General features: G+C 26.6%; 1 protein-coding gene across 1 annotated transcript; it reads right to left on the minus strand.

Moving 5' to 3' along the window:
- Nucleotides 1-5,605: 5,605 nt before the first annotated feature.
- LOC101508107 (65-kDa microtubule-associated protein 9-like) lies at nt 5,606-9,786 on the minus strand. Its single transcript, XM_027332892.2, has 12 exons — nt 9,684-9,786; nt 9,347-9,544; nt 8,993-9,238; nt 8,545-8,751; nt 8,306-8,461; nt 8,047-8,206; nt 7,594-7,745; nt 7,418-7,505; nt 7,038-7,111; nt 6,805-6,879; nt 6,510-6,708; nt 5,606-6,398 (listed from the first exon to the last, which is right to left on the minus strand). Exons 1-12 carry the CDS (start codon nt 9,753-9,755, stop codon nt 5,959-5,961), a joined length of 2,067 nt encoding a protein of 688 aa, XP_027188693.1. The 5' UTR covers nt 9,756-9,786; the 3' UTR covers nt 5,606-5,958.
- Between the last annotated feature and the right edge of the window lie 2,544 nt (nt 9,787-12,330).

Here is a 12,330-nt window from a genome sequence, read left to right on the forward strand (position 1 = left end):
ATATGTATATACAATTATCTATAAAGTATCTCATAAATATCAGATAAATTAATTTTTTTTAAATAAAAATAATAATTTCTGTACCTTTTTTTTAAAATATCTGCAAATATTCGTGAAGCATCAATATGAAATAGAGATAGATATCTGATACAGGTAAGTCTCTATTATTTTTGGAGTATATATACTTCATAGGTAATAATAGTTTTCAAATTAGATATTAATACTTGCAATGCATTTCTATCTCAAAATGTGTCACTTTTATTTAAAATAATTTATTTCAAAAATATTATTTTTAATTTTTATTAATGATAATAGAAAATTTATCAATGATTTATTAAGATAATTTGTTAAAATTACTTTTCAGTTTTTATTTAAATTAATAAATATAAAATGAATGTCTTTAAGTTACAGTTTAACTGATAAATATCAATATTGTTATAAGTATTGTTATATTTAACATTTTATTCTAAATTCGAACCTAAAATTTACGGTAAATTAATTATAGTAAAATTTATCCTCTCTTTTAAAATTAAAAAAATAAATATGAAATGAGTTAAAAAAAAAAACTTGTTAACACTAAATTCAACTAATTAAAGTAGTTTACATTAAATTCAATCCAATTGAATGCCAACAAGAACCAAAATCTAGGCCATTGTCCTTGTGCCACATGTAGGACACCCATGAGACCGAATAGGACTTTTTAATTGAACCATAAGCAGCTACACTTGTCCTAGGTTGCTTTAGCATTTAGTCACCTATCCTCATGTTATTGTTGTAGTGCACATGCTCTGCCAAGTCAAAAACCCAACATGATTGTAATGGACCCAGACAAAATTTCAAATTCAGACACACATTAATAAGGATACTTTTATGCAAGCTATTCAACATCCAAACGATAAAATCCATATTTTATTTATTTGTTTGTTTATTTTCTCTTACTTTTTTTCATTGCTATTTTTTATATAATAATTTTTGTCAGAAGTACCAACGAATTTTTTTATTACTCCATAGAAAATAAAATATTAAAAAAAAAGGATAAATTTAGATTAAATTTAAATAAAAATATATTTTTTATTATTGTTTCAATTTTTTAGTTATCTTTATCTTTGTAAAAACAGTCAAATTTTTTGAAATAAGATAAAATTTAATTTCTAAAATTTAAATTTAAAAAATATTTATTTTCAGGAGTAGCTTTTGATATTGATATAATGTTCATTCTTTAAAAGTATATTTAATATTTGTGAATTTATAATTTTTGAAAATTTTGTAAATACCTAAGAGTCTTGCTAATATGACATATATTAAGGAATCCAAAAATAGAATATATTTTTTTATAAAAATAATATTTAAACTTTTTAAAGTTGAATTAACAGCTTTTAAAATAAAATTATTATTTTATATTTTTTAACATATTAATTTTTAAAAGTGTACATGATTCAATTCTTTTCGTGAATTTATTCTAACTTAAAGAATCAGTTGAGTCTAATTTAATCTCAAAAAAATAAATACAAAACACATAAGAGATAGAAAATGATCAAATTCAAATTAATACTAAACATAAATTGAATATTTTTCATTACTTCTTATACAATAAAATATAAAGTTTTTTTTTTTTAAATTAATATATTTAGACTAAAATTTAGATAATTTTTTGTTGTTATTCTTTAAATATTTCTTGGTCGTCTTTGCCAACAATTCAAAAAAATTGAATTGAAACAAAATTTAATTTTTTAAAATAATTTAAAAAATATTTATTTTCAGAAGTAGCCATTGATATTGGCATAATGTTCATTCTTCAAAAAAGATATATTAATATTAATTGGTTTATAATTTTTGAAAATTTATAAAATAACTAAGAGTCTTGCTAATATCACATGTATTAAAGAATCTAAAAATATAATATTTTTCTTAGAAAAAAAAATAATGTTTACTTTTTTTAAAGTTGTATTAACAACTTTTAAAATAAAATTACTACTTTATATCTCTTAGTTCATCTAGTGAATTTGTCTTAACTTATAAGTAACGAGTTAAGTATGATTTGATCTCAAAAAATAAAGACAAAAAACAAATACAAGATATAGAAAGGTAGAGAAATGACTTAATTCATATTATTTCTTGGGTTATCAATCTCATCACAAGTTACTATAAAGACAAATTATTATTTTAGTTTATTATCGATTCAACTATTTCTAAAAATTACCAACCATATTACTAATTTATAAAGTTTTGTAAAACAATGTTATAAATTTATACTCTTTAATAGAGTGACAACCATCAACACAGTGATTTATTATAAGTTACTTTTTATTTAATTATTTATTTAAAAAATTATTATTTAACGTCTCGTCTTGAGTCCAACTTAATCTCATATTTATTTTGTCTCGTCCTTGCTTAACTCACAATTTACTGAATATGATCATACAAAAAACAAATTATAATTTAAAAATTAATCTATCAAATAGTAAGATCAAATAAAAAATTCATCAAACCTTATTTAATTCATCATTTATATATCTATTAAAATACTTCTCTTGTTACTAATAATAAATCAAAATTAAAAGATATTTAATCTAAATTTTAAACTACATACAACTTAACTTTTACTTACACAAGTCACTCAAAAAAATTGATCATAAATCCATGTCACTATTTACCAATAAAAAAAAAGTAATTAAAAACGTATGATACAATTATTTATTTTTATTTCAAGTTTGGTATACACAATGATTACAACATTTGTCGCATAAAGAAATATGCATTTTTAATATAGGGGATGTTCCCCAACCGAACCATTGAAATATACAGTCAGCCGATTATACTTTGACATGAGAAACCACTTTATGCCATAGAAACCACTTTATGCCACATCATTATTGAATTTTTTTTGAAATTAAGTGTACATCATCTCACTTATATTATATAGTATTGAACGTATATATTTCATTCGATTTGAGATATTTTTATTTCCAATAGATTTATTTTTTCAAAAGCAAAATGATTTTCATTAAAAGTGGCACAAGATATGTCCACAAACAAGAGTACAGAATAGATTTGCAGGAGAGCAAATTAATCTTCACAAATAAAATTATTAAAAACTCTTTCAATCTGTATCTTTTTCTAGTAAAAACATTCGTTTTGAGTTCTGAAAATTTATCATAATATATTAAAATAATCATTTTAATTTTTTTTATTCACAAATTATTTATTTATATTATACGTCAATTATTCAAACTTATTATACATCATAAAAATATGATGTGTCACTATCTATCATTACTCTATTTTATATTTTTTCATTAATCATATATCTAAATGTTCTCACTCCTCAAGTGGAACTTACTAGTTTTATTAGTATTATTATTATAATTATTATAATTATTATTAGTATTAATATTGTTATTTTTCCCAACACTAAATACAATTCATTTTTGTTACTTAATCCATAAATGCATATTATTAATGCTTTCACATTTTCTCTTACTAAACTTTGTTTTGTAAAAATTTTGAGTCTCACTAAACTTTTTTGTCTTTTAAATTTAAATATATCTACTAATTAATCTTTTAAGTTATTCACAATTTCTCAATCAATTTATTAACGTCAATCTATTATCATCAATATATTCCCTTTAATTTTAATTTATCAATCAATTTGTAACATAAATTTAAAATAAGCAATTCATTTATCCTCTTTGATAAATTGATAACTGAACTATTGTTTATTGTAAACTAACAAACTTATTACAAAACAACACTCAACAATAATATTGAATTATTGTAACATCAATTTTTACGCATTGCAGCCACAATTTGCATTGTAAGTTGACCACACATTTATTGCATAAATCTTATATACAATCATGATTACAATTTAGAAGAACTTACATTTAACATTCTTTGTAATTTATTGCTATAATAAAATTTGTCTGTTTAGATTTACGATTTTCAATTTGAAGTCTCTATTATTTCATTTATTTTCTTACTTATTTCTTTGTCTGTCTAATCTCATTATATTTTTTAAAGTCCAATTATCTGCACAATCTCTATCTCTACATATATTCTAAATTGTTATTTTGTATTAGTTTGTTCTTTTTCTCAAACCAATGTGTTTTTCTAGATTTTGAGATTGCATAATTGTTTATAATTTATGTTAAATTGAAGAAGTAAAATTGATGTTCTCTTCAATTGTAAAAAAAAAGACCAACTATATTGGGTAGCTACTATGGTAATGTTATCTCATTTTTGAATTAATTGTTTTTTATAGTTTTGTACTTTGATTCGATTGTGCTTCTTCATTTCATGATTGATAAGTCTACATTTTATGTTTAATAAATCTACATATTTTCTATATGACTACATTGTATAGTTGTCGTGTAAATGTAAAGGTGGTTTAAGTAACTCGAAAAATGGTGGATTCAACATCAAAATGATTGTCACGGGACCTTGATGAATGATTGTCACAAAGACATCTTCATTAGATCACAAATGCTACAGAGTAATACTATAGGACAAAATAAATTTTTATATGTAAATCATTTACTATGTTAAACGTAGTTTAATTAGTCAGCTAAGAGACAACGAAATAAATTTAAACAATAAAACTATTTAAGCAATAAAACTATTTCAAGCTCCTTAAATTACATTCTAATTTTATTGTGATAGTCTTAGAATACACGACCGTATATATTAATTGGGGTTGTGAGTTGTGACCACACAATCCATGTTGCCATGTTTTTTTGTGCCGTTTGGTTTGTGTTGTTCTTCCACGAGTAATAGGACATGTGAAAATAGAGAGTTAGGTTAAGACTTTTATATTTTGAACTTTTTTTATCTTGAATATTCAGCATGCTAGGAGAACAGCACTTAAAAATCACCTAAATTTTGTCGAGACACATATTGTCTGTCATATATGGAGTACCATCGCTTTCGCACACAAGACAGGAAAATCACTGACTATGGTGGTCAAAAGTGCTAGCTGTTCCTTTGCTTGCATTTAATTGAAGACCGACTATCCCAATGAAATGGTTGAAAGATGAATAGGGTTTAAATATTTTCTAAAAAAATAAGTTTAAATATTTCTTTCTAATTTACTTTTCAACCTTTATAAATATATACTATTTATTACTTTTCGTCTTTGTCTTTTGATTTAGTCTCTAAAGTATTTGTTTAAATTAGAAAATTGAAATTAATTATTTTATATAAATATATAATATTTAATTTTAGCCTTTTAAGTATTGACTATCAAAAAAATTAAATTAATTAGAAATATATATTATAAGAATTAATTTCAATATTGTAAAATTTACATGAATTAAAACAAAATAATAAATACAAAAAATAAAAAGTGGTATATTTGTAATTAAAAAGACTAAAAACAAGACTAATTTTAAAATAAAAAACAAAAAAGTGATATATTTATCGAGAGAACAAAAAAATATCAGTATAACAATTGAGTATTCCAAGTGATTTTGACACTTAATAAAGAACTAGAGAAAATCTTAACCTAAAGACACATTTAGCATTTGCAATGATAAATTTATAAGAACAGCTTAATGGTAGAACTACAAAGCTCAGATAAGATAAGCTGAACAAATAAAACAAGAATAGCTCAATTCAGCACCCGTGTGAACCAAAAGAACTACCCTTATAAATAAGTATTAATTTGATGAAATTTCGCCAAAAAATACGGCTTTAGCTTTGGACAAGTTTCAACCAAAATTAACATATTGCACCAAACGAACAACCATTTAAATTAAAACAAAAGTATTAAGTTGATGAAGTCTCACCAAAATATATGGTTTAACTTTGGACAAGTTTCAACAGAAATTAACATGTGCTTAGTGAAGCACCAAACCAGTACTATTTAAAAGAAAAAGAAAAACTAGCTGCTGCAAAACAGAGAATTTGTCAGCAACCTATGGCTATCTTGTGTTGATTGAACTTCCTTTCCAAACAATCGAGTCAAGCATCAGTCTTAGGTAGGACAAAATCAGCTCTCAACTCCTCAACTGAATACTCAGATGATTGAGCAGTCTTTGCAGAAGCCTTAGAAATAAGATTGTCTGGTGTAGCAGCAGTCAACATAGGGAAAGTTAAAGGAGTGGTTGGCACAGGAAGTCCCATATTTTTTGGGGTCCTGTTCTCTTCATCTCCAACAATAAATGGCTTGGAAGGTGGAGGAGTCCCTGTTAGCATTTCGTCTTTTTGATGCATTGGTTTCTTTACAACATTCTGTATTTTTCTAGGCTCTTGAAAATTTGTTATATTGGCTTTATATAGGACTTTTGAATTAACAGGAGAGAGGGGTTTCCTAGTTAATGGTGACTGAATTCCAATTCCCTTTTCTGCACTTTGTGCAGTCTTCTTCACTGAATGATCAAAAACCTTAGGGGTGCCCTTTCCTGCGAAAGTTGCAATTGGCATGCATTTAAGTTTTCAACTTAGGAGAAAAATTTAAAGAGATGAGAAGTGAGGAATTAGTTGATTGGCAAAAGCCTTCTTGATTATGTTACCTTTTTTATTAGATTGCTGAATAAGAGTTGTTTGTCTTAGATCCTGAAGCATTGCTCCACCAGCAGAAAATTTTCTGGTATTTGTAACTCCTGCTGTTGAACATCTGGAAGCCTTTATCCCACTTTTACATGGGCTGGATTTTGACCCGAAAAGTGTTTCATGCTCTGCCATCAGTTGTGCCTTTTGTCTTTTTTGTTCCTAAAATTTTACAAACAAACAAAAAAGACAAAAACAATTGAATTATAGACAATGAATTGGAACACAAAATTTTCTTGAGGGGACAATGAATTGGACCTTCTGCTTTTGCTTTTCATTCTCTTTCTCCTGCCTTATGGTGTTGTAATCTTCAAGCATGGAAAGCAGCCGGGTCTTAACGCATATCCATGAAAACAAAAATGCATAAAATTGTATGAGGCATAATCCGTAAGATGTTCTCTTTATGTGACAAATGTAATACATTATAAAATAAAATTTAAGAGGCTAAGTCATGTGAAATTTGAACAAATGATTTTGTTAAAAATACTCACTCCATCATATAAAAACTCGAATCCCCTTTCTTTTTCCCATGCTGCAACTTTTGAAATTAATGCCTCAGTCATCCCTGTTTAAATGATAATACAAAATAAAACAAAGGGGAACAACATGAGGACCAAGCCCACGCAATTCCAATCTTCAACACTATATAAATTTAACTCCTCTTGGCGCATCTTACTGAATTGTTAAATCACTAGATCAATACTTGAAGAATATCCCAGTTAACAATATGCAGACAAACGCCGCAAGTAATAAGCTAATTTCAACATGTCATGAGTCAAAATTTAGTACAAAACTTGCCTATTGTAAAACCATAACCTTATTATATTAATATATTTGAAGAACTAATTATTCTGTGCATGAGGATATTCACCAGGAATTTTGCTTGATAAAACACGGGCCTTCTCAGCACGTTTCAAAGCAAGATGTGCACCTCTTCCAGCATTATATCGATTATCATCCTAAAAACCCACATTAATTGAAAATGTAAAGCATTAAAATAACATTAGAAGGAAATGTTCATAATTGTCAATAAAAATAGTGCCTCACCCTGTTGTACTCCTCAAGCCAGCTTTCTTCTTGAATAGCAGAAAACCACTTCTCAACCTTTTCAAGGATTTCTTTCCTGCTAAGAGCTTCTTCTTTTGTCTTTGAAATTTGGTAATCAATTTGTTCTAACAGGTGTTCATGGTTTGCAGATTCTGCAGAAAGATTTTCAAACTGGATGAAGACATATAATGAAGTTCAGGACACATTATGATAAAAATAACAAACTGGTAAATATTTGGAAACCAATTTTTTTATACAATCATATGAATAAGAGAAATTTAATTTCATAACGGTATCTCTTTTCTTCTATTAATGTCAATTCATCAAAATGGCTAGGTATTGGTTACTTGCCATTATAAATAATTTTTAAAGTCAGAAGTGTGACATCGTATGCAATATAAGAAAAATTATACAACTAAGTATAAATCATCAAAAACTAATGAAAAGTCTTACCAGAGTCTAATGATTCAATTGACTGTCCACTAGGAAAAATCGTTTGTGCAGTCAAATGTGTACTTTCGGATATTTCCTCCAACTCCAACTTCTTTCGCTGTACAAGTTCTTTAATTTTGGTTGATTTGAGTTGTTCAAGCCTTTTAACTTCTCTCTCAACCTTCAAGCAGAAGAACCCATTTAATAATCAGAAATAAATATTGCAAACTACACAAAAATGAAACAATTATTTTAGGCAAAGTAATAAATACAAACTCACGTAGATGATGTTGTCCATTGACAGCATGTTAGGCTCAGTAAATTCAGATTCCAAAGCAGCAATTTTACTTGTCATGTTGTGAAATTTCTGTTGTTCCTCAAGTGGGGTATCCATCAAATTCCACATCTCTAATAATGAAGTAGTAAAACTTTGAAGCTGATACATCATGAAAATTTAGAAAGTCTAGCTGAATAAAGTTGGTTTTTGACAAGTTGAAAAGCATGAGCAAGAATACTGACCTTCTGCATTCTCTGCATTTTAACCCCTCGCAAATTCTGTACTTCAGAAGTCAAACTCTTTAATGCCTGGTCACTTAAATCTTTTGCAACAGTAGAAGTCATAGTGGGGCAAATCTCACAAATTTTGTCTTTGACATCCAGTCCAAGCACCGAGCAAAATGAACTAAGAGTGTCCAGTTGGTCAGATACCTGTTTCAGTCGACTAGCCTGCCACAATTTAAGAGAAAATCTCTGAGCAATTAACAGTTGAAAGTTATTACTATCTTTCTTAAGAAAGTAATTGGTTTGGAAGAAAATAAAATGTATCTTCCTCATCTAAAACCACCACAAACATTAATTAGTCATACAACATTGCAGAATGCAAAATTCCTGAACACATGAAAAATATTCATTTCTATCTACCACAAGTTTAGGCAACATATAATATAGGAGTAAAGACAAAAATCACCTTTTCATTTTGATATTGAAGTAACTGCCTCTTTAATTCTTCTAGTTTTTTAAAAGATAAGTTCTTCTCATCTAGATATGCATGCTCTCCCACACTGCCATGCAGCTCACTGGAAATATTCTGCAACTGATATAAAACTTCCAAAAACTCCATCTTCCTTTCAGTTTTCAACTTGCGCAACTCCTCAAGTTGTGAAACAACACCTTCACGTTTTTTCTTCAAGTTTCCACAAGACTTAGGCTCAAACTAAAAACACACCAATGAAAATTTGTTAATTGAAAAATTTCCTTCTAAGCTCTGACCAAGATAATAACTAAATCATAGACTCAATTCTAGAATGCCTACAAGACTTACATGTAGTGGTTGTTCGCCGATTGCAGTACAGATGTCAGCAATTTCTACTTCATAATCAGCAATTTCATGTTGAAGTTGTGCTCTATACAGTTTAGCTTCATCCACTTTTTTCTTATACAACTCCAGACACATCTGTTCTATTTCAAGCACCATTGCATCCTTTTGAGAATCAGATTCTCCAAGTTCATCCCATATTACCTTACATTCAGCACACAAAAACCAAAGCATACAATGTCAGTCCTTTTCCTAAGTCTCTCTAGAAGAATCATAACTGTCAAAGGAACAGAAGATGAACAAAAATAGATTCTTCCCAGCTTAGATAAAAGGGGGCATAAACCTGAAGTTCTTTTAGCAACAAATCACACTTTGTTTCTTGATTAGGAAACTGACTGCTACGTTTGCTGAACATAGCGAAAATTGCGTCCTGGTAAAAAAAAATAAAAAAATAAACATTATGACAAGGAAATGCGAAACATGTGTCCACTGAAAAACAACTATACAAGCAAACATTGAAAATCACAATTAATATTAGATAAGTAGATAGCTTGATAACATTTTCTCTTTATCATTCTTTAGTAAGTTATAAATTAATTTTATATTTGTTATAGTTAGTTGCATTTTTTAAGGGATGTTAGTTATTATTCACCTATATATGATCCCTCATTTGTAATCATTTGTTCAATCAATGAATGAAATTATTCAGAAACATTTCATTTTATTCATATTGTAATAATTAAATATAGGCATAAAAAACTAGTAAAAGGAAAATAACATCACAGAACATTCTAATGAATCTGTTGTGGATAGAATGGAAATATATTTAAGATTATTTAAACATTTAATTTTTAACAAATATGTTCAAGCAAGCATAACTCGTTGTGGAAACAGTGATCAATGAATCAATAATGATAGTGAAAAAAAAAAATTCTTATCTCTCAACATGTTAATTAATTTATCAATCTAATGAAGAAATAGAAAAACGCAGGCACGTGACTGAATAGAAAAAATGGGAATGAAAAAAGACCTGATGAAGAAGCGTGGTTAGTGAAGACGAGGGAGATGAATTATGAAATTGTTTTTAGGGTTTTTCAAAATTGAAATGGTGTGTGTTGAAGAATGAAGAAAGGGATTTTGAGTAACGACTCAACGAGTGAAGTGGAGGGAAACGGAGCGGGAGAAGCCGTTTTCTTGGGATTCATCCAACAGGATATTGACACGTCATTAACTAATAATGAGTATTCATAACGTCTAATAAATACTATATTTATTTCATTTCATTTTAGGGGTCAACCATTTGAATTTCAAAATAAGAACAAATTTAGTATAACATAGGAGCATGATTTAGTTTTAGTTTGAGTAGAGTTTTTAAAATGAGTCGAGTGAAACTCCTATTTTAATATATTGAATATTTAAAAATAATAATTTGAAAATAATAATTTGAAAATAATTTAGTCTTATGGCTTTAGACCATTTAGTTTATTTTAAAAATTGGATTGAGGCATACTAACAAATTGTAAGAAAGAAAGAAAAAATTAAATTAATTGTTTTTTCTTTAAAAGACAAATAAAAACTCAGGTCTTTTTAAATTTGTTGTGCGCTAGTGTTTTCATCTTCTTCACATATCAAAATATAAGACTCCTTGTAAGTTGTCTGGAATATGATAATTGGACTCATACGCCTTAACAAACCAGATGTAACTAATAATGAATAATAAATTAGAATTACCATCATAACTGAAAATTACATTCATAAATATAGTTTACAAATTGTTCACTGATTCATAAAATATTATATCTTGAAAACAAACTACGAATAACAGATTACATCATAAAACAAAACATCAAATTCTAATTTCGCGAGTTTGGAACTGATCTTTTGATGCTAAATTCATATATCATGTTGTTGCTAAATAAAAATAATAATTTGTGTAAAATAAAAATATTTCAGTGAGCTCTGAAAAATAAAGGGAAAAACAGTCTCAAAGAATTTCTTTCATTAAAGGGTACAAAACATGAAAATAATTATACATCTCAAGTTAAAACTCTCAATTTTAAATTTTTATAAAAGTTTTACTTATAAAAATATTATTATTATTATTACTATTATTATTATTATTATTATTATTATTATTATTATTATTATTATTATTATTATTATTATTATTATTATTATTATAGTTTGGGAGGTCTAATTTTGTTATTTCATAAATTTTAAATATTGAAATATATATTTTTAAAAGAAAAAAAAAATGGTCAGACTGACCTATTAGCTCTTAAAGTTTAGAGCGATCGGACCAGACATAAATATTTTTAAAGTGCATTCCAAAAAATAGTTTGACTTTATATTTGTTTTACAAATTTAAAATTAATATTTTATTAATATTATTATTATTATTACTATTATTATTATTATTATTATTATTATTATTATTATTATTATTATTATTATTATTATAGTTTGGGAGGTCTAATTTTGTTATTTCATAAATTTTAAATATTGAAATATATATTTTTAAAAGAAAAAAAAAATGGTCAGACTGACCTATTAGCTCTTAAAGTTTAGAGCGATCGGACCAGACATAAATATCAACAATTATTACACAAATATTTTTTCATCGGGTAAACTTTAAATAAGATGTTCATAATTTAAACTCGAGATAAGATGTTTAACTTAATAATATCATCATTTGTCAGTTAAATTAGGTTTTAGAAACAACTATTTTGCTTCTATAGAAATTATATATATGCATGAGCCTTGAACCGGTATATTTCTTCAATAAAAAAAAAAAATTCACCTAAAAATGAACATATTGGGCCAAATTGTTGGTCTAAATATAAAAATAAAAAATTGTTCATCTTAATATTAGGTTAACTTGTAAAATTGGGTTAAATCAATATATACTTTTATCGAGTGATTGTTCATTCGATTTTAATTTTCAATAACATTATACTAAGAAAGCATTTTGCATTTTGTTTCATACACCA

This window comes from Cicer arietinum, chromosome 3 (assembly GCF_000331145.2).
Source record: "Cicer arietinum cultivar CDC Frontier isolate Library 1 chromosome 3, Cicar.CDCFrontier_v2.0, whole genome shotgun sequence".
In the NCBI taxonomy this organism is placed as follows: Eukaryota; Viridiplantae; Streptophyta; class Magnoliopsida; order Fabales; family Fabaceae; genus Cicer; species Cicer arietinum.